General features: G+C 41.1%; 1 protein-coding gene across 1 annotated transcript in view; it reads left to right on the top strand.

The window, feature by feature from the left end:
• Positions 1-21,113, top strand: part of LOC137425804 (fibronectin-like) — a 1,588,206-nt gene that overhangs the window by 19,473 nt on the left and 1,547,620 nt on the right. Inside the window, exon 4 of the mRNA XM_078775189.1 lies at positions 18,598-18,628. Coding sequence (XP_078631315.1) covers positions 18,598-18,628 — 31 coding nt within the window. The remainder of the gene's footprint in view (positions 1-18,597; positions 18,629-21,113) is intronic.

The raw sequence follows: 21,113 nt of genomic DNA, 5'->3' as shown, positions 1-21,113 counted from the left end.
ATCGAGGTCTGTCATCTGCAGAGTTGTGGAGGGTGTCTCTGTCCACCAGGGCCGATATCGTCTGGTGTGAACAGCCAAGGCGACGTGCCACCTCACGGTAGCTCAGTCCACCTTGCAGCATGCCCAGGGCAGGCTGCCGTTGATCCCTTGACAATCGTGGGATGTTGATTGAAATGCCCATTTTGCACTGGCCTTTTTAAAGCCAATATCAAGACATCACGTGCAGCTCATTAAAATCATCCCGTACCCCTTGGCTAATCACTGACAGTCAAAACGGCTGTTCAACAGCTGTGCTATGAAGTGACCATTGAAGGTTCAAGTGACCATCCGTGACCGTTTTGTCTGACAGCGAGGACACTATTGTCCACAAATAAGTTCACACATTTACTACACGCAGTGTTATTGTTGATATTTAAAGGTTTCAAAGGTGGTAAGTTTCTTTTGCGTTTCAGTATATATATATATACATCCCTGGGCAGTGTCTGTGTTGTCACTGAAATACTCCCTCAAACTTTTGTTTCCATGGTTGTGAAGAATTTTAATAACGTGATGGTGAGGTATTTTGAATCACCTGGTTGTGAGGTGTTTTGAATCACATGGTGCTGACATGTTTTGAATTACTTGGTGGTGAGGTGTTTTGAAATACGTGGTAATGAGGTGTTTTGAATTACGTGGTGATGAGGTGTTTTGAATTATGTGATGGTGGTGAGATGTTTTTAATTACGTGGTGATGAGGTGTTTTTAATTACTTGGTGGTGAGGTGTTTTGAATGACGTGGTGGTGAGTTGTTTTGAATTACATGGTGGTGAAGTGTTTTGAATTATATGGTGCTGAGGTGTTGTTAATTATGTGGTGGTGAGGTGTTTTGGAATATATGGTGCTGAGGTGTTTTTATTTACGTGGTGGTGAGGTGTTTTTAATTACGTGGTGGTGAGGTATTTTGAATTATATGGTGCTGAGGTGTTTTTATTTATGTGGTGGTGAGGTGTTTTTAATTACGTGGTGGTGAGGTGTTTTTAATTACGTGGTGGTGAGGTGTAATCGTCCCAAACTTCCAAACTTCCAACTTTGCTTGTCTTTCCACAGAGAATGTGATAACATAAGCCACAAATGCCATCTTGTGGTAGCCAGTAGTGTGCATTCTTTTTTTTTCAATCAAGTATGTCTATAAAGTATGTACAAATAGAAGTTGAGTGTGTCTATAAAGTATGTACAATTATCATGCGAGTACGTCGCTAATGTATGAACAATTATAATGGGAGTACGTCAATAAAGTATGTACGATTAGAATGTGAGTACATCTATAAAGTATGTACAATTTGAATGTGAGAACGTCTATAAAGTATGTACAATTAGAATGTGAGTGTGTCTATAAAGTATGTACAATTAGAATGTGAGTGCATCTATAAAATATGTACAATTAGAATGTGAGTTTGTCTATAAAGTATGTACAATTAGAATGTGAGAACGTCCAAAAAGTATGTACAATTAGAATGTGTGTACATCTATAAAATATGTACAATTAGAATTTGAGTACGACTTTAAAGTATGTACAACTAGAACGCCACTCAGTAGAGTGCATACTCCTGCCGTGGGTCAAGTTGGAATAATACGTTTTGTTTAACATCCCCTCTCCCCAAAACAATAAATGAAAAAGAAAGTAGGCCCTAACTGGCAGAGAATTTATTTTGATATATCCCGGAATTAGAGCAGAAAAACATCATTTAAGAATAAGAATAAAAGCTTTAATGCAGTAAAACAGAAAAAAAAAATTCCCAAAATAATTCCTGGATCCGGAATAATATCCTGAGCTTCACCAAAAACTAATCAATTCTTCCTTATCCCAAGGACAATCACCCGACCAAGTTTCATCCAAATCCGTTCAGAACTTTTCCAGATATCTTGTTCACACACACACACACACACACACACACACACACACACACACACACACACACACGGACACGATCGAATGCATTACTCCCTGGCGGGAGTAATTAGAATGTATGTCTATAAAGTATGTACAATTAGAATGCGAGTACATCGACAAAGTATGTACAATTATAATGCGAGTATGTCTATAAAGTCTGCACCATTAGAATGTGAGTACATCTATAAAGTATGCACCATTAGAATGAGAGTGCATCTATAAAGTATGCACCATTAGAATGAGAGTGCATCTATAAAGTATGTACAATTAGAATACGAGTATGTCTATAAAGTCTGCACCATTAGAATGAGAGTGAATCTATAAAGTATGCACCATTAGAATGAGAGTGCATCTATAAAGTATGCACAATTAGAATGTGAGTACATCTATAAAGTATGTACAATTAGAATGAGAGTGCATCGACAAAGTATGTACAATTATAATGCGAGTATGTCTATAAAGTCTGCACCATTAGAATGTGAGTACATTTATAAAGTATGCACCATTAGAATGAGAGTGCATCTATAAAGTATGCACCATTAGAATGAGAGTGCATCTATAAAGTATGCACCATTAGAATGAGAGTGCATCTATAAAGTATGTACAATTAGAATGCGAGTACATCGACAAAGTATGTACAATTATAATGCGAGTATGTCTATAAAGTCTGCACCATTAGAATGTGAGTACATTTATAAAGTATGCACCATTAGAATGAGAGTGCATCTATAAAGTATGCACCATTAGAATGAGAGTGCATCTAAAAAGTATGTACAATTAGAATGTGAGTACATCCATAAAGTATTTACAATTAGAATGTGAGTACATCTATAAAGTATGTACAATTAGAATGTGCGTACATCTATAAAGTATGTACAATTAGAATGAGAGTGCATCTATAAAGTATGCACCATTAGAATGAGAGTGCATCTATAAAGTATGCACCATTAGAATGAGAGTGCATCTATAAAGTATGTACAATTAGAATGTGAGTACATCCATAAAGTATGTACAATTAGAATGAAAGTATGCCAATAAAGTATGCACAATTAGAATGTGAGTGTGTCTATAAAGTATATATGTGCATGAAACTGCCAAAATCAAGACTCTCTGCTCACCTTCACTCCTTCATTCCTCTTTTCTCCCGCCTCTGGAACAAACTCCCTCACTCTATTCAATCCCACTCCTCCCTCCAGGTCTTTAAAACGGCTGTTCACCACCATCTCTTATCTTCCACAATCCAAAACCTTGATCTTTTCTACCCCCGCTAATTTCACCCCAAATCCACTTTTTTGAGGTGCCGACTTCTTTCCTGGAAGTCCTTGGTGTCCTTTCGTTTTATACCAATCCTGCCCCCCCCCCCCCCCAGGCCCTCTCCCTCCCACACATCTCCCGATGTCCCTGCTCTCAAATGTTGTGTTTGTGTGCTTCCTCCCCGTCTCTCCCCATCTTGTCAACCGCTCCCCTTTTTATATACTTTGTTTGCTTGTTTGTTTGATTTGTTTGTTTGATAAATGTTAGCTCTTTCACGAGCCTCGACTCTGTATACAAAAAAAAAAAAAAAAAAAAATTTGAATGTAATTACGTCCAAAAAGTATGTACAATTAGAATGTGAGTACCTCTATAAAATATGTACAATTAGAATCTTAGAGTATGTCGATAAAGTATGTACAATTAGGATGTGAGTACCTCTATAAAATATGTACAATTAGAATCTGAGTATGTCGATAAAGTATGTACAATTAGGATGTGAGTGAGTACATCTTTGACGTATGTCCAATGAGAATGTGAGTACATCGATAAAATATGTACAATTAGAATGTGAGTGTGTCTATAAAGTATGTACAATTAGAATGTGAGTACATCCAAAAAGTATGTACAATTAATAATAATAATAATAATAATAATGCATTTATTATATATAGCGCTTTTCAGGGAGCCCAAAGACGCTTTGACAGAGTGCAAAACATAATGCATAGCAAAACATAAAAACAATTGCAAAAAAACAAGAATCAATAGGGAAATATCCAAAGCAAAAAGGAGGGAGAAGGAGAAGAGATAGTCAAGGGTTAAATGCTGTGGGTTAAATGTTGAATGCAGTGTTGAACAGGTGGGTTTTGAGTGATGTTTTGAATGTGGTGAGTGAGGAGGAGTCTCTGATGGTGTGAGGTAGTGAGTTCCAGAGGGTGGGAGCAGCGATGGAGAAGGCACTGTCCCCCCAGGATCTGAATTTGGTCGAATGTTTGTACGTCTATAAAGTATGTACAATTAGAATGTGAGTACGTCTTTAAAGTATGTACAATTAGAATGTGAGTATGTCCATAAAGTATGTACAATTAGAATGCGAGTACATCTATAAAGTCTGCACCCTTGGAATGTGAGTAAATCTATAAAGTATGCACCATTAGAATGTGAGTACATCTATAAAGTATGTAAAATTAGAATGCGAGTCCATCTATAAAGTATGTAAAATTAGAAAGTGAGTACATCGATAAAGTATGTAAAATTAGAATGCGAGTACATCTATAAAGTATGTAAAATTAGAATGCGAGTCCATCTATAAAGTATGTAAAATTAGAAAGTGAGTACATCGATAAAGTATGTAAAATTAGAATGTGAGTACATCTATAGAGGATGTAAAATTAGAATGCGAGTACATCTATAAAGTCTGCACCCTAAGAATGTGAGTAAATCTATAAAGTATGTAAAATTAGAATGCGAGTACATCTATAAAGTATGCACCTTTAGAATGTGAGTACATCTTTCAAGTATGTACAATTAGAATGTGAGTACATTAATAAAGTATGTACAATTAGAATGTGATTCCGTCTATAAAGTATGTACAATTAGAATGTGAGTGAGTACGTCTATAAAGTATGTACAATGAGAATGCAAGTTCGTCTATAAAGTATGTACAATTAGAATGTGAGTACGTCTATAAAGTATGTACAATGAGAATGCGAGTTCGTCTATAAAGTATGTACAATTAGAATGTGAGTCCGTCGATAAAGTTTGAACAATTTTTTTTTTTTTTTTTTTTTTTTTTTTTGTATACAAGATCGAGGCTCGTGAAAGAGCGAACATTAATCACACAGAAAGACAAACAGACACATAAAACAAATAACATCGGGAGCGGTAGACAAGATGGGGAGAGAGGGGGAAGGACACAAACACAACATTTGAGAGCAGGGACCGAGAGACATGGAGACATCGAGAGATCTGTGGGAGGGAGAGGGCTTTGGGGGGGAGGCATGTGAAGGGGGGGAGGCATGTGAAGGGGGGGAGGCATGTGAAGGGGGGGGGGGTGGGAGAGGTATAAACATATGGACACTGCCAGGATTTCCAGGAAATAAGTTGGAATTTCAAACAAGGTGGATCTGGGGTGAATTAGTGGGGGTAGAAAAGATCAAGGTTATGGATGGGGGAAGATAAGAGATGGTGGTGAACAGCTGTTTTAAAGACCTGGAGGGAGGAGAGGGATTGAAGGGAGTGTGGGAGTTTGTTCCACAGGCGGGAGAAAAGAGGAATGAAAGAGTGAAGGTGAGCAGAGAGCCGAGATTTCGGCAGTTTAACCATCAGAGGGTTGCTGGCAGATCTTGTGCGACCTGTAGGAATATTTGGGGGACAGAGCACAGAGAGAGCTGGGGGAGCAAGGCCGGAGAGGAGTCGGTAGAAGACAGAAAGTTAGAATGTTGTTAGAATAATTAGAATGTTGTGGATGAGTTATGACAAAACTATTTGGATGAGTTGGTCAGGTCACAATAAAGAGCTGACTCGATATTGATTCAGATCCAGCTTATCAGTGCGACACAAAACGTAAACTGTTCAGCCTGGGGAGGGTATGCGCCTACCGAGTGCCATTCTACTCTGTTCTGTTTTGCCAAGTGTCACTCTATCAGTGATTTTTCATTTGTTTGTTTGCTTGTCTGTCCACAGAGAATGTGATAACGTAGGCCACAAATGCCACCTTGTGGTAGCCAGTAGTGCACATTCTTTTCTTTTTTTCAACCGAGTACGTCCATAAAGTATGGACAAATAGAACTTGAGTACGTCTATAAAGTATGTACAGTTATTGTACGAGCACGTCGATAATGTATGTACTATTATAATGTGAGTACGTCGATAAAGTACGTACGATTAGAAGTTGAGTGTGTCTATAAAGTAAGTACAATTATCATGCGAGTACGTCGATAATGCATGTACAATTATAATGGGAGTACGTCAATAAAGTATGTACGATTAGAATGTGAGTACATCTGTAAAGTATGTACAATTAGAATGTGAGTACACCTATAAAGTATGTACAATTAGAATGTGAGTGTGTCTATAAAGTACTGTATATACAATTACAATGTGAGTACGTCTATAAAGTATATACAATTAGAATGTGAGTACATCCAAAAAGTATGGACAATTAGAATGTGAGTGAGTGCGTCTTTGACGTATGTCCAATGAGAATGTGAGTACGTCTTTCAAGTATGTACAATTAGAATGCGAGTACATCTATAAAGTCTGCACCCTTTCTCCTGGACTCCGTGTCCTTTCCTCCTGACAAGGTGGAAAAGTTTCTGTCAACCCTCGACTCTGATTCTGCAACTGGACCTGACGGCATCAGCCCACGGGTCCTAAAAGCCTGTTCTTCTGCTCTTTCACTCCCTCTCTCTGTTCTCTTCACCCTCTCTTTTGCTCAAGGTCAACTGCCATCTGCTTGGAAATCAGCCAACATCACCGCTTTGCACAAAAAGGTGCAAAAACAGATCCTAGCAACTACAGACCAATCAGCCTTCTCCCAATTATCAGCAAAGTCATGGAATCCATCATTGCTTCGGATATGAAATCTTTCCTCTTCTCCAATGGCTTGATCTCTGATCATCAATTTGGTTTCAGACCAGGTCACTCTACTCTGGACATGCTGCTTCTGCTGTCTCAACAATGGATGGAGGTCGTCCTCAATGCCAAACAGGAAATTAGAGCTGTCTCCCTCGACATATCACGTGCCTTCGATACGGTCTGGCACCCCGCTCTGCTCACCAAACTCTCCTCCTTTGGTATCCATGGAAATCTCCATGCATGGCTGGCGGAATTCCTCTCTAGTCGTAGTCAACGTGTGGCCCTGAATGGGTCTCTCTCATCTCCTCTTCCTGTTCAGGCTGGAGTTCCCCAAGGCAGTGTTCTGGGCCCTGTGCTTTTTCTGGTCTTCATTAATGATCTCTCTGACTCTCTTGAAAATCCCCTCTATCTCTTTGCTGATGACTCCACTCTCTGCCGCTCCATTCCTCATCCCTCAGATCGGCAGTCTGCAGCCTCCTCACTCTCTGCAGACCTGGACAAAATCACAGACTGGGCAAACAAGTGGAACATGTCTTTAAATCCTGACAAATCCCACACTCTTACGATGTCTCTCCGAAAAGACCGACTGGACAACCCTCCCATCTACTTTCTGAATAATCCTCTCCAAGAAGTTCTGTCACTCAAGCTTTTGGGTCTCACTATCTGCCATGATCTTTCATGGGAAAACCACATTTCCAAGCTGGCCTCCAAAGCCAGTCGCCGACTGGGCATCCTCCATCGTGCGAAGTCCTTCCTTGGCACACCTGAGCTCCTCACCACATACAAGGCTTTCATCCACAGCTCAATGGAGTACTGCTCTACCCTCTGGGCTGGTGCTCCTGCCTCACACCTAGCTCGTCTTCACGCTGTTGAAACCAAAGCATTCAGAATCATTGGAATCTCCCGCGATGACGCTATCTCCGAGGGCCTTTCACTTACTCACCGCAGGCTGGTTGGTGGTCTTTCCGTCTTCTACCGACTCCTCTCCGGACTTGCTCCCCCAGCTCTCTCTGGGCTCTGTCCCCCAAATATTCCTACAGGTCGCACAAGATCTGCCTGCAACCCTCTTAAGGTTAAACTGCCTAAATCAAGACTCTCTGCTCACCTTCACTCCTTCATCCCTCTTTTCTCCCGCCTCTGGAACAAACTCCCTCCCTCTCTTCAATCCCACTCCTCCCTCCAGGTCTTTAAAACGGCTGTTCACCACCATCTCTTATCTTCCCCAATCCAAAACCTTGATCTTTTCTACCCCCGCTAATTTCACCCCAAATCCACTTTTTGAGGTGCCGACTTCTTTCCTGGAAATCCTTGGTGTCCTTGCGTTTTATACCTATCCTGTCCCCCCGGCCCCCCCAGGCCCTCTCCCTCCCACACATCTCCCGATGTCCCTGCTCTCAAATGTTGTGTTTGTGTGCTTCCTCCCCTTCCCTCCCCATCTTGTCGACAGCTCCCCTTTTTATATACTTTGTTTGCTTGTTTGTTTGATTTGTTTGTTTGATAAATGTTAGCGCTTTCACGAGCCTCGACTCTGTATACAAAAAAAACAAAAACCCCTGCTAACTCACCCCAGATCCACTTTTTTGAAATACCAACTTCTTTCCTGGAAGTCCTTGCAGTGTCCATGTGTTTTATTTTTCTCTCACCCCCACCCCCACCTTCCCACGCCTCCTCACCCTAAGCCCTCTCCCTCTGACAGATCTCCCGATGTCCCTGCTCTCAAATGTTGTGTTTGTGTGCTTCTCCCTCTCTCCCCATCTTGTCTACCGCTCTACTTAACTTATTATATGTTTTATGTGTCCGTTTGATTTTTTGTGTGATTAATCTTAGCTCTTTCACGAGCCTCGATGTTGTATCCAAAAAAAAAAAAAAAAAAACCCTTAGAATCTGAGTACATCTATAAAGTATGCACCATTAGAATGCGAGTACATCTTTCAAGTATGCACCATGAGAATGTGAGTACAACAGTACATCTTTCAAGTATGTACAATTAGAATGCGAGTACATCTATAAAGTCTGCACCCTTAGAATGTGAGTGTGAGTACGTTTATAAAGTATGTACAATTAGAATTTGTTTCCGTCGATAAAGTATGTACAATTAGAATGTGATTCCGTCGATACAGTATGTACAATGAGAATGTGAGTTCGTCTATAAATTATGTACAATTAGAATGTGAGTACATCTATAAAGTATGTACAATTAGATTGTGCGTACGTCTATAAAGTATGTACAATTAGAATATGAGTATGTCGATAAAGTATGTGCAATTAGAATGTGAGTGAGTACATCTATAAAGTATGTACAATTAAAATGTGAGTACGTCTATAAACTATGTACAATTAGAATGTGAATATGTCCTCAATTTTCATCCGATTGACTTTAAATTTGAACAGGATTTTCATATCAGGTCACTGAATTCATCCACCAATTACTTTTGAGGTCAAAAAGTTAAAAGGCAAACATAGGTCAGATTTCCAAAATCGTCAATTTTCATTCGATTGACTTGAAATTTGAAAAGGATTTGCATGTTTGGTTTTTGAATTCAACCACAAATTATTTTAAAAGTCATGTTTGTTTTAAGGGTTTATTTTTTTTGTATGCAAGATCGAGGCTTGTGTAAGAGCCAATATTAATCACATAAAAACAAACGGACACATAAAACATACAACAAAGGAAGCGGGAGACAAGATGGGGAGAGAGGGGGAATCACATAAGTCCAACACTTGAGTGCAGGGACATCGGGAGATCTGTGGAAAGGAGAGGGCTTGGGGGGAGGAGGCGTCAGAAGGGGGACGTGGGGGTGGGAGAGGTATAAAACACATGGACATTGCTAATACTTCCAGGAAAGAAGTCAGTATTTCAAAAAAGGTGATCTGGGGTGAATTAATGGGGGTCGAAAAGATTAAGATTTTCGATGGGGGAAGATAAGAGATGGTGGTGAACATCTGTTTTGAAGACCAGGAGGGAGGAGTGGGATTGAAGAGAGTGTGGGAGTTTGTTCCAGAGGTGGGAGAAAAGAGGAATGAAGGAGTGAAGGTGAGCAGAGAGTCTTGATTTTGGCAGTTTCACCAGAAGAGGGTTGTTGGAAGATCCTGTGCGACCTGAAGGAATATTTGGGGGACAGAGCACAGAGAGAGCTGGGGAACTAGGCCGGAGAGGAGTCGGTAGAAGACCACCAACCTGCCTGCGTTGAGTGATTGAAAGGCCCTCAGAGTTAGCTTCATCACGGGAGATTCCAATGATCCTGAAAGCTTTGGTTTCAACAGCGTGAAGCCGAGCTTAGTGTGAGGTAGGAGGACCAGCCGAGAGGGGAGAACAATATTCCATTGAGCTGCGGATGAAAGCCTTGTATGTGGTGAGGAGCTCAGGTGTGCCAAAGAAGGACTTCACACGACAGAGGATGCCCAGTCGGCGACTGGCTTTGGAGGCCACATTTGAAATGTGGTTTTCCCAGGAAAGATCATGGCAGATAGTGAGACTCAAAAGCTTGAGTGACAGAAATTCTTGGAGAGGATTATTCAGAAAGTGGATGGGAGGGATGTAGTCAGTCCTAGCCTGTCGAGGTGGTAACAAACAGAATAGAACATACAATTGCCATCACCTGGAACGTCAACAATATTCATCCTTTTTTCCGAGCTAAGACATTCAACTTTGCATGGTCTGTCTGACAATGTAAATTCAGATCTGACATTGATACATCAATCTCAAATGTTGGTTGTTTTTCTTCTGAACAGCCTTGTGCTACACTTTCTGAACTATGGTCAGTAGAGCTAGGTGTTGATTGTGTTTCACTCGAACTTTGTTTTCGTTTCTTCAAGCTAGGAACATCACAGCTAAGTTTCCTCTTCCCTGTTGTTCCATTTTCCGTTGATGCTGCATGTTTCTCTGGATCTGTGTTCTGCCTCAGTTTTCTCTTCTCTGTTGTTCCATTTTCCCTTCATTCTGTATGTTTCTCTTGATCTGTGTTCTGCCTCAGTTTCCTCTTCTCTGTTGTTCCATTTTCCCTTCATTCTGTATGTTTCTCTGGATCTGTGTTCTGCCTCCGTTTCCTCTTCTCTGTTGTTCCATTTTCCCTTCATTCTGCATGTTTCTCTTGATCTGTGTTCTGCCTCCATTTTCTCTTCTCTGTTGTTCCATTTTCCCTTCATTCTGCATGTTTCTCTTGATCTGTGTTCTGCCTCAGTTTCCTCTTCTCTGTTGTTCCATTTTCCCTTCATTCTGTATGTTTCTCTGGATCTGTGTTCTGCCTCCATTTTCTCTTCTCTGTTGTTCCATTTTCCCTTCATTCTGCATGTTTCTCTTGATCTGTGTTCTGCCTCAGTTTCCTCTTCTCTGTTGTTCCATTTTCCCTTCATTCTGTATGTTTCTCTTGATCTGTGTTCTGCCTCCGTTTCCTCTTCTCTGTTGTTCCATTTTCCCTTCATTCTGCATGTTTCTCTGGATCTGTGTTCTGCCTCCGTTTCCTCTTCTCTGTTGTTCCATTTTCCCTCCATTCTGTATGTTTCTCTGGATCTGTGTTCTGCCTCCGTTTCCTCTTCTCTGTTGTTCCATTTTCCCTTCATTCTGTATGTTTCTCTGGATCTGTGTTCTGCCTCCGTTTCCACTTCTCTGTTGTTCCATTTTCCCTTCATTCTGTATGTTTCTCTGGATCTGTGTTCTGCCTCCGTTTCCTCTTCTCTGTTGTTCCATTTTCCCTTCATTCTGCATGTTTCTCTTGATCTGTGTTCTGCCTCCGTTTCCTCTTCTCTGTTGTTCCATTTTCCCTTCATTCTGCATGTTTCTCTTGATCTGTGTTCTGCCTCCGTTTCCTCTTCCCTGTTGTTCCATTTTCCCTTCATTCTGTATGTTTCTCTGGATCTGTGTTCTGCCTCCGTTTCCTCTTCTCTGTTGTTCCATTTTCCCTTCATTCTGTATGTTTCTCTGGATCTGTGTTCTGCCTCCGTTTCCTCTTCCCTGTTGTTCCATTTTCCCTTCATTCTGTATGTTTCTCTGGATCTGTGTTCTGCCTCCGTTTCCTCTTCTCTGTTGTTCCATTTTCCCTTCATTCTGTATGTTTCTCTGGATCTGTGTTCTGCCTCCGTTTCCTCTTCTCTGTTGTTCTATTTTCCCTTCATTCTGCATGTTTCTCTTGATTTGTGTTCTGCCTCCGTTTCCTCTTCTCTGTTGTTCCATTTTCCCTTCATTCTGCATGTTTCTCTGGATCTGTGTTCTGCCTCCGTTTCCTCTTCTCTGTTGTTCTATTTTCCCTTCATTCTGCATGTTTCTCTTGATTTGTGTTCTGCCTCCGTTTCCTCTTCTCTGTTGTTCCATTTTCCCTTCATTCTGTATGTTTCTCTTGATCTGTGTTCTGCCTCCGTTTCCACTTCTCTGTTGTTCTATTTTCCCTTCATTCTGCATGTTTCTCTTGATTTGTGTTCTGCCTCCGTTTCCTCTTCTCTGTTGTTCCATTTTCCCTTCATTCTGTATGTTTCTCTTGATCTGTGTTCTGCCTCCGTTTCCTCTTCTCTGTTGTTCCATTTTCCCTTCATTCTGCATGTTTCCCTTGATTTGTGTTCTGCCTCCGTTTCCTCTTCTCTGTTGTTCCATTTTCCCTTCATTCTGTATGTTTCTCTGGATCTGTGTTCTGCCTCCGTTTCCTCTTCCCTGTTGTTCCATTTTCCCTTCATTCTGTATGTTTCTCTGGATCTGTGTTCTGCCTCAGTTTCCTCTTCTCTGTTGTTCCATTTTCCCTTCATTCTGTATGTTTCTCTTGATCTGTGTTCTGCCTCCGTTTCCTCTTCTCTGTTGTTCCATTTTCCCTTCATTCTGCATGTTTCTCTGGATCTGTGTTCTGCCTCCGTTTCCTCTTCTCTGTTGTTCCATTTTCCCTTCATTCTGTATGTTTCTCTGGATCTGTGTTCTGCCTCCGTTTCCTCTTCTCTGTTGTTCCATTTTCCCTTCATTCTGCATGTTTCTCTTGATCTGTGTTCTGCCTCAGTTTCCTCTTCCCTGTTGTTCCATTTTCCCTTCATTCTGTATGTTTCTCTTGATCTGTGTTCTGTCTCAGTTTCCTCTTCTCTGTTGTTCCATTTTCCCTTCATTCTGCATGTTTCTCTTGATCTGTGTTCTGTCTCAGTTTCCTCTTCTCTGTTGTTCCATTTTCCCTTCATTCTGCATGTTTCTCTTGATCTGTGTTCTGCCTCAGTTTCCTCTTCCCTGTTGTTCCATTTTCCCTTCATTCTGCATGTTTCTCTTGATCTGTGTTCTGCCTCCGTTTCCTCTTCTCTGTTGTTCCATTTTCCCTTCATTCTGCATGTTTCTCTGGATCTGTGTTCTGTCTCAGTTTCCTCTTCTCTGTTGTTCCATTTCCCCTTCATTCTGCATGTTTCTCTTGATCTGTGTTCTGCCTCAGTTTCCTCTTCCCTGTTGTTCCATTTTCCCTTCATTCTGCATGTTTCTCTGGATCTGTGTTCTGCCTCAGTTTCCTCTTCTCTGTTGTTCCATTTTCTCTTTATTCTGCATGTTTCTCTTGATCTGTGTTCTGCCTCAGTTTCCTCTTCTCTGTTGTTCCATTTTCCCTTCATTCTGTATGTTTCTCTTGATCTGTGTTCTGTCTCAGTTTCCTCTTCTCTGTTGTTCCATTTTCCCTTCATTCTGCATGTTTCTCTTGATCTGTGTTCTGCCTCAGTTTCCTCTTCTCTGTTGTTCCATTTTCCCTTCATTCTGTATGTTTCTCTTGATCTGTGTTCTGCCTCAGTTTCCTCTTCTCTGTTGTTCCATTTTCCCTTCATTCTGTATGTTTCTCTTGATCTGTGTTCTGTCTCAGTTTCCTCTTCTCTGTTGTTCCATTTTCCCTTCATTCTGTATGTTTCTCTTGATCTGTGTTCTGCCTCCGTTTCCTCTTCCCTGTTGTTCCATTTTCCCTTCATTCTGTATGTTTCTCTGGATCTGTGTTCTGCCTCCGTTTCCTCTTCCCTGTTGTTCCATTTTCCCTTCATTCTGCATGTTTCTCTGGATCTGTGTTCTGCCTCCGTTTCCTCTTCCCTGTTGTTCCATTTTCCCTTCATTCTGTATGTTTCTCTGGATCTGTGTTCTGCCTCAGTTTCCTCTTCCCTGTTGTTCCATTTTCCCTTCATTCTGTATGTTTCTCTGGATCTGTGTTCTGCCTCCGTGTCCTCTTCTCTGTTGTTCCATTTTCCCTCCATCAGCATCTATCAGCATTATGACATCATAATTCGACAAGTATAAACTTCATCCGATCAAGATGAAATTTCTTGAGCATAATCTAGGAATAAATCAGTTTAGAAAACAAATAATGATGACGTCATCGGTCACGTGGTTCGGCTGCCATATTTGTTTTAACACAAAAGCCCCAACAAAAGCAAATCTTAAAAAATATCATTGGTTTTGGGTCGTCCTTTCCGCATATCTCGTGGGATTGTGCATTGGAGAGACGACCGTGATGGCGGGGAGTGGTTGGCAAATCAAAAAAAAAAAAGTCCATTCCGGCAAGTCCTTGGTCTCTGACCGATTTTTCATCTGTTTGTTTGTCACCGGCCTACAGGTCACAATTTTCAACCGATCTTCACGAATCTTCACCAAATGGTAGAGTTGGTCAAAAGCAAGAAGCCTATTGTTTTTGGGGTTAAAAGGTCAACATAGTCCAAAGGTCACCAACTTTGCTAAATTTCTAAAATCCTCAATTTTCATCCAATTGACTTGAAATTTGAAGAGGACTTGCATTTTTGGTCACTGAATTCAACCACCAAGTATTTTTGAGGTCAACATAGGCCAAAAGGCCAACATAGGCCAAAAGGTCAACATAGGCCAAAAGGTCAACATAGGTCAAATTTCTAAAATCCTCAATTTTCATCCAATTGACTTGAAATTTGAAGAGGACTTGCATATCTGGTCACTGAATTCAACCACCAAGTATTTTTGAGGTCAACATAGGCCAAAAGGTCAACATAGGCCAAATTTCTAAAGTCCTCAATTTTCATCCAATTGACTTGAAATTTGAAGAGGACTTGAATATCTGGTCACTGAATTCAACCTCCTTGTATTTTTGAGGTCAACATAGGCCAAAAGGTCAACATAGGCCAAGTTTTAAAAATCCTCAATTTTCATCCGACTGACTTGAAAATTGAACAGCATTTGCACATTGAGTCACTAAATAGGGAAACTAACTATTTTGAGTTCAAATGGTCAAAGGTCAACTCAAGGTCAACCTTCCAAAATCATCATTTTTCATCTGAAAAGTCGTCACTTTTCTTCCTATTGACCCGAGCTTTGATCAAGATTGTCAATTTTAATCTTGATGAAATGGACAATTTGCTGTACCAATGGAATTTTTTCCTTTTGGGGGGGGGGGGGTGGGCGGGGGGGGGTGGATTTTGCAAGTATCGTGCTCAGCATGACGTCTTCTTGTTTGTTTGTCTGTTTGTCCCCGGCCTACAGGTCACAATTCTAAACCGATCGTCACGAAACTTCACCAAGTTGTATACGTCGTCCCAATTGAGAAGCCTATTGATTGAGGTCAAAGGTCATCTGGAGGCCAAATTTCTAAAATCATCATTTTAAATCCGATTGACTTGAAAATTGAATAGCATTTGTATATTGAGTCACTAAATTGGGAAATGAACTATTTGAGGTCAAAAGGTCAAAGGCCAACTCAAGGTCAATTTTTTTAAATCATCAATTTTCATCTGAAAAGCCATCAATTCTCAACCGATTGACTTGAAAATTGAACAGCGTTTGCATATCGAGTCAATAAATTGAGAAACATACTATTTTTGAGGTCAAAAGGTCAACGGTCAACTAAAGGTCAAATTTTTAAAATCATAAATTTTCATCTAAAAAGCCATCAATTCTCAACCGATTGACTTCAAAATTGAACAGCATTTGCATATCGAGTCACTAAATTGGGAAACATTCTATTTTTTAGGTCAAATTGTCAAAGGTCAACTCAAGGTCAAACTTCTAAAAACATCAATTTTCATCTGAAAAACTGTCAATTTTCATCCGATTGACTTTGAAATTGAACAGCATTTGCAAATTGCCTCACTAAATAGGAAAACCAACTATTTTTGAGGTGAAAAGTCAAAGGTCAACTCTAGGTCAAACTTCCAAAATCATCAATTTTCATCTGAAAACCCATCAATTATATCATCCGATGGACTTGAAAATTGAACAGCATTTGTGTATTGCCTCACTGAATTGGGAAACCAACTATTTTTGAGGTCAAAAGGTCAAAGGTCAACTCAAGGTCGAACTTCTAAAATCATAATTTTTCATCTGAAAAATTGTCACTTTTCATCCTGTTGACCCAAGCTTTGATCAAGCTCATAAATTTTAATCTTCATGAAATGGACAAATTGCTGTATCAATGGAAAACTTTTGGGGGTTGGGGGGTTGACACACCAGCACCCATCCTCCACAGCGCCCATCCTCCACATCTCTCCACCAAATCCCCCCCCCCCCCCCATATTTGGACTGGCACAGCCGAGCCTGGTTGTGCGAGGCAGGGGAGTAGTCATACCCATACTCTGCTCTGTATCTTTCTCCTCACATCTTCTCGTCTGCTTGCCGGGCTTGAGTGATGGCGCCATGTCTGTGTAAATAAGTCTATATAAGGAAAATAAACATGCATACTAGGGTGTAATTCTGCGCTTCCGTGTCTTTCCTGCATGCTTGCTTGCTTGTAAATACGTGATTGCCTGCCTGTGTAAATAAAGACGAGAATATAAGACCCGTCACTTCGTAGAGGGAAATACCAGTCTTTGCTGTTGATGGCTATTCTATGGGGGAAGAAAAAAAAAGGATTCCTGGGAGATCCTGCTTTCCTTGCAGGGATAACCAACGTCACGTGTTGGCATTTGCAGTTTTGACACGCGTGTCCATGTACCCATATAAAAACTTTTTTTTTTTAAATGTTTTTTTGGGATCACAGACATTTTGGATCACGTGTGCATTCACAACCCAGAATCCACCGTAGTTGGATTTATTGAAATCCGTTAATCCGTTCTCGAGTTGTTAACACGACAAACAAACAAACAGACAGACAGACACGGCTCCTTTTATAATATAGGTTACTATTGACTGCTTTGTAAATAAAGGCGTGTGAATAATGTGCTTGCTGTAAAGACATGCTTCTATTTGGTAAACATTTCAAACCTGCTCGTTTGTGTCCTTTTTTTCATTGATCCGATACAGCATGTATGTAATAGATAGACCGGAATATTTTCCCCCACTAATTGGCTCCGTGATGCTGCACTCACAGTTCCCCAATGCTGCACTTAGTTCCGCTCGGTCGAAATAAGTACTCAATTGCACGTTGAGGGGGATGCTCCCTAGGTGGAGCAATTAAATCAATACAATCATGTAACGACTTGAGGGCATGAGGACCCAGTTCTGATTTAATTAGTTCAGCCTGCATCCGTGGTTGCTCAACAACCTGTCGGGCTGCAGAGTTATCCGTGACCAATGGCCTCAGGGTTAGGAGCAGCAGGTTGGACGACCACCCCGTGGACTAAAAGTACAACTTAATTGAGTGCAACGAAAATAATTAACCAGTGGGATCGTCGCAAAGGCAGCCGTGTGAGGAAATGTCCGGAGTTAGGAAGGCAAAATAAATTGAATATTGAATTAAAAGAACGATAAACATATGGGAGGATTAGAATGAGTAAAGCAAAGCAAAGCAAAGTAAAGCAAAGCAAACTAAGAGTTGAGTTCAAGAGAGAATTGGAAAATTATGCCTACTTTTCCACTTTTTTTTTTTTCTGTCAGGAACGCATTCCCCCTTTAATAGATTTAAAATATATTTTCCAGGAATGCATATATGACATAAATAGGGAATTGCCTGAATCTTGATATATGCATGTGTTTGTTTGGGTGTGTGGGGTAGGTGTGTGTGTGTGTGTGCGTGTATTCGTGTGCATATATTTGTGTGTGTGTGTGGACATAAAGTATAACGTAACATTATCTTTGCCTATCTATGTCTGTCTGTCTGTCTGTCTCTCTCTCTCTGGATTGGGAAAGGAGACGGTCGCTTCACGCTCTCTCTTTGGCTTGGTCGCATGGTGAGCGGTGGTGTTTTTGCTCGGGTGGGCTTGCGAGGAGAGCTTTGCGGAGCTTTTGTGGACAACTCCCATCATAAGGAGGAGCAATAAGGTGGTAGCTTGTGGGGCTCTTGGCATTTCGACGGAGTGGAGAGTGAAAGAGGACCATCTGCACGAGTCACCTCACGTTCGTGGCGTTTTGGGGAGCGACTCCTCGCCATCTTGTGCGTTACCCGCACGGTGGTTCGAGGTGACGAACACCAAGCCGGAGCTGCGTGTGGCCAACTAAAAGAACATTTATTTTTATTTGACTTTTCCCTTGTCTGTATTTGTGTCAGAATGGAGGGTCCCTCATTTAGGAATTAGTTGTACCTTACCTTTCGTTTTTGTCATTCTTGCATGACTTTCATCAAAACCATATTTGTTGCATTTTACTTTCGGTGTCTTGTCCGTGTACTTGTTCTGTGGGGATCGGGTAACCCCCGTGTGCGGCTTGTCCACGTAAGGCTTCAGGACCTTCGCACGCACGCCAAAAATAATACCGCCAAGTTGGGTATACGCCTCGGCAGTTAAGATCGATCGGCTCTTCGTCTGAGGCCGGTGTTCATTGGCCACGGACAGGACAATACATTGCATACAACGAAAATAACAAAAAAATAGAAACAAAATTGCAAAGAACCAAATTTTTATTATTGTTTCTTAAAATTATAAAAAGGTCGATGTACATTTCAAAACACTTTTTATTTATGAATGTATTCAAATGTGTATTTACAAAAAAATGTAATTTTTCATTCTTTTTTCAGATCACTGTATTTTCTGCTGCCTCCGGTGCCCGTAAGTGAATTTCAACTTTTCTCCAGTAAATCACTGCTTGATGTTCAACTTTCATTTGAATTCAAATCATGTTTTTATTCTCAAATCATTGCAGCCAGAAGCTGAATTGTGAATGATTTACAATATACTGTACAGTAAAATGAAAATCAAGATAATGAAATAAAAAATTGCAATGACTAATAACATCTACAAATAAATAAAATGAATTAAAAAGTAGTACTTATTTTTAAAAAAATTACAAGGACATATGCTTGTGTTCTTGTGTCTCCAACCTCTCAATCTTTCCTGTCATAATTGCTCCTGAACCCTGTGTTTTTGCACGTGATAAGGTGGAGAACTGATCTCCTCAACAACAGACCTGTCAGCTTACTTCCAATCATCAGTAAGGTTGTGGAATCCATCCTCATTTCCCCAATAACCTCATCTCATATCACCAACCTGGTTTCAGACCAGTTCACTCCATCTTGGTCATGATGCTTATACTCGCTCAACAATGGATGCAAGGCCTCAATGTCAGGCAAGATCAGAGCCATCTCTCTGGACATATCTCGTGCTTTTGATACAAACTGCCTTACTCTCCAAACTCTCTGTTTATGGAATCCAAGGCCAACTCCACACATGGCTCAACTTCCTCTACTCTAGTAGTCAACGTGTGACACTCAACAAAATCCCTTCATCTCCTCTCCCTGTCAAGGTTGGAGTATCCCAACGGAGTGCTCTGTGCCCATTCCTATTCCTGATCTTCATCAATGATCTGTTTTGCTCTCTGGAAAATCCTCTTTACCTATTGCTGATGATTCCACCTTGTTCCAGGCCATCCTTTGACAAAATTACAAGATCGTCAAACACTTGGAATATGTCTTTCAATCCTGACAAATCTCACACACTCACTCACCGAAAGAGGTATCTGGCAAAGCCCCACTCCCCAGCCCCTCAATATACTTTATTAACAATCCTCTTGAGCAAGTTCATTCATTCAAACTCCTGGATCTCATTATGAGCCATGATCTTTCTTGGGTAAACAACATTTCAAAGTTGGTCTCCAAAGCCTGCCACTGACTAGGCATCCTCCATCATACAAAGTTCTTCCATGGCACACCGGCACTCCTATCCACTCACCTACAAGGCTTTCATCTGCAGGTTTGTGGAGTACTGCTCTCCCCTGGACTGTGGCCCTGCGTCACATCTTGCTCAGCTAGTCTCCGTGGAAACCAAGGCGATCAAGATTATTGAAATCTCCCATGTTGAAGTTAAGTCTATGGGTCCATTACTTCGCCATCACAGTCAGGACGGTGGTCTCTCTGTCTTATACCCCTCCTTTCCGATCTTTCACCCTCTGCTCTTTCCATGCTTTGTCATCCCAGGTTACTGCAGGGCACACATGATCCACCATCAACCCCCTTCTGATAAAACTACTAATTAAAGGATCACTGCTCACTTCCACCCATTTGTTCCTCCTGTTTTCCTGCCTGTGTGACCACCCCCCCCCCCCCTATTTTCTTCAGTCATTCTTCCATCTATGTCTTCAAGACAGCTGTTCACCACCATCTCATGTCGTCCTCAATCCAAAACCATGATATTTTCTACCCGTGAGAACCCACCGCAACCCCTCCTTCGTTTTTGTATCCATCTTGTCCACCCTGTGCATCCTCTCCTCTCCTACTGGTCCGAGCTTTTCCACAAGCCTCGACTACGTTCCAAAATAATTATGTGTCTTACCTTTATTTGCACCGTGCTTCGTTGTGGCTCAACTGGAATCTTATTTTAGGTCATCTCACCTCGATTCTCAAAGAGATAAACTCATATAATGGGTCGTGATGTCCGGATGTCTGTCAGTCCGCCCGTCCGGATGTCGGTCTGTTAACGTTTTGCTATTTTTGTTACTCTTCCTTTATTACCTGGCTGATTGTTCTGAAACTTGACACATGAATACAAGACAGTATCCCACACAATCGCTCCGGCTTCAATTTTTGGATTTTGTATCATGGAGGCTCCCAGGGAGGGTTACACCCCAAACTTTTAAAATCCCTACTCGTCCCTTATTTACCAACCAATTGCTCCGAAACCCAATACAGCCCTTCTACTCTATTGTCCGCAGGATCGTTCGGTCTTAGATTATCTGATTTTGTATCACAGGCTTACCCCCAAATCTCACCCATTAACTTTTGGGGCCTGCGACCTGGAAATCGAGCCTGCGTCGGAAATTCAAACTTCTATAGATGAATCAAGGGAGATGCACATTGCCCCTCTCTTTATATGGGACGGTTTCTCTGCATGCAACTTTAACATAGGAACTGAAAATTCGTTTCTTGGCTTCTACTGGACGAAATTGACTGCAAATTTCAGAAGGAAATATTTTGTACGTTGAGGTAATATGTTCACAAATTCAAAATATGCACTCATTCAGGGGTCTACAGGTTTTGTTTGACCACTCCCCTAAAAAATAGGTATGTGCTCTCTTCTCCGAAACTACACGCATGATTTT

The sequence above is a fragment of the Myxine glutinosa genome, chromosome 4 (genome assembly GCF_964187855.1).
Source record: "Myxine glutinosa chromosome 4, kmMyxGlut1.1, whole genome shotgun sequence".
In the NCBI taxonomy this organism is placed as follows: domain Eukaryota; kingdom Metazoa; phylum Chordata; class Myxini; order Myxiniformes; family Myxinidae; genus Myxine; species Myxine glutinosa.
Note: the sequence above shows the minus strand (reverse complement) of the source record. Positions and strands in the feature narration are given on the sequence as shown.